The 1,848-nt window shown below is 31.1% G+C and overlaps 1 protein-coding gene across 1 annotated transcript; it reads right to left on the bottom strand.

Annotated features, from left to right (window-relative positions):
- Positions 1 to 897: 897 nt before the first annotated feature.
- Positions 898 to 1,638, bottom strand: LOC119616164. Its single transcript, XM_037972444.1, has 2 exons — positions 1,288 to 1,638; positions 898 to 1,235 (listed from the first exon to the last, which is right to left on the bottom strand). Exons 1-2 carry the CDS (start codon positions 1,584 to 1,586, stop codon positions 1,094 to 1,096), a joined length of 441 nt encoding a protein of 146 aa, XP_037828372.1. The 5' UTR covers positions 1,587 to 1,638; the 3' UTR covers positions 898 to 1,093.
- Positions 1,639 to 1,848: the final 210 nt, after the last annotated feature.

Here is a 1,848-nt window from a genome sequence, read left to right on the forward strand (position 1 = left end):
TTATACGATTTCGCAAATTTTCTTTTGAGAAATTGCAGAGTTGTATTGTTAAATCGAAACAAGACTCCTCTCCCAGTTTTTCTAACGACGATAGTATGCTTTCATAAAAATATATTATAGAGCTTATTGTTGGGTATTGTTGTAGGCGGTTGAATTTTCAAAGACTTGCAAAAATTTTGAAAATTCTTTTATAATTTCTTTTTCCATATCTGGGATAATTAATAACTCTTGATTGACTTGAAGTAATGCAATATTAATTATATTAATGTTCTTTACAAAACTATTAATCATAACTAATAGTGAATTCCATCTCGTCGGTACAGCATTTTTTAATGTCGATGCTGGCCGTGTATGGACAAAATCCTCTAAAAAATTGTCATCACCGCTTGGAAACCGCTCATAAGAGTTTAAACTTTCCATGAAACTTTCGGCTTCCAAAATTATTCTTGCCAGGTCCCCTTGATTTTCTAAATTTTGTAGTTTAGAAATATCTTCAGCACGGTACAACAAACTCCTGTATATTTTCTTCAATTTACTTAAAATTGAGTTCACATGTTGGAACCGTTCATGGCATAAAACATCGTGTGATAAAAACCGATGTAAAGAGTGGGCGTTGCAATTGTAACGAGTAATGTTTCGGATTTTTAATGCTGATATAATATTCGACCCACCATCTGTCACCGCACATATCTTTTTATCATTTAAATTAAATTCATTTAAGCACTTTTCAATTTTTTGGGAAACTGCGAATCCTGTGTGAGGACGTGGGAAAATTTCCGTCTTTAATGTTATGATTTTCATTTCGAAATTTTGGCAATAGTGGACTTTAATATTTATGTATGATAGGTGTTTATAATTATCTGACCACATATCTAAAACTAGTGTAATATCACTGGGTGATGACTCAAAGATTTTGTTAATGTGGCCTATATAAACATTAAAAACATCGTCCAGTGCAGATGTAGCTATGGTCCGGTCTGTAGGAAGTACTGTTTTTGGATTTAAAAATTTTACAAATCCTGGTCGATCAACTATTGAAAAGGGCTGCAGATCCCAGCAGCACATTTCTGCAATTCTGCGTCCATTTTGAAATTTAACATTGCAAGTTGACGATGATTCTAATGCAGATTGTGTCATATCCATATTTTTTTTTGTAGTTCAACGATTTAACATTTAGATTGTACACTACACGCAGGTGGTTTAAATAATTTGTTGTCGACGTAGCTTTTCCAAACCTTAATAAAAAATTAGTACCATTTTGAAGATATGGAATTCAGTAAAACTTACCCTTTCAAAGTACCTTGATCTAGACATTCTTTGCAAAATTTATATTTTTGAAGAATATGGCGGTTTTTTAGGTAAAGTTCCCCGAAATGTTTCCAACATTCCGACAAACCTGTCGCATTCACGACAACCTTTGCCAAATTTTTCAATTCCTCCTTTTTTTTAAATAAATCATCATAGTAGGAAATATCAGCATTTCTTAAAACCATTCTATTTATATCCATTTCATCCGAATCTGAATCAGATGAAACAACTTGATTCTGTTTTTTTGAAAAATAATTATCAATATTTTTTTGAGTCATTTTGTAAAAGAAAATTGTTTTATTGACGCAAAAAATATAACGGGAGATTTTGTTTAAATGTCAACAAAGTAAAGAAAACAAAAATGAGTGTTGCCACATATATTTAGTATTATCTTAAGGTTGCCAGTGTAAAAGCACACAAATTGCCGCGTTGCCACATTGATAAAAATTGTATACATGGTAAAATATATATAAACTTCCAATTGGAATTTGTATTAATTGATAATAATAAAAACTTTGTATTGTATTGTTGACTCAAAAA

Source organism: Lucilia sericata, unplaced genomic scaffold (genome assembly GCF_015586225.1).
Source record: "Lucilia sericata isolate MDLA Ls3-8-SP2 unplaced genomic scaffold, ASM1558622v1 Contig000060F_arrow, whole genome shotgun sequence".
Taxonomy (NCBI): domain Eukaryota; kingdom Metazoa; phylum Arthropoda; class Insecta; order Diptera; family Calliphoridae; genus Lucilia; species Lucilia sericata.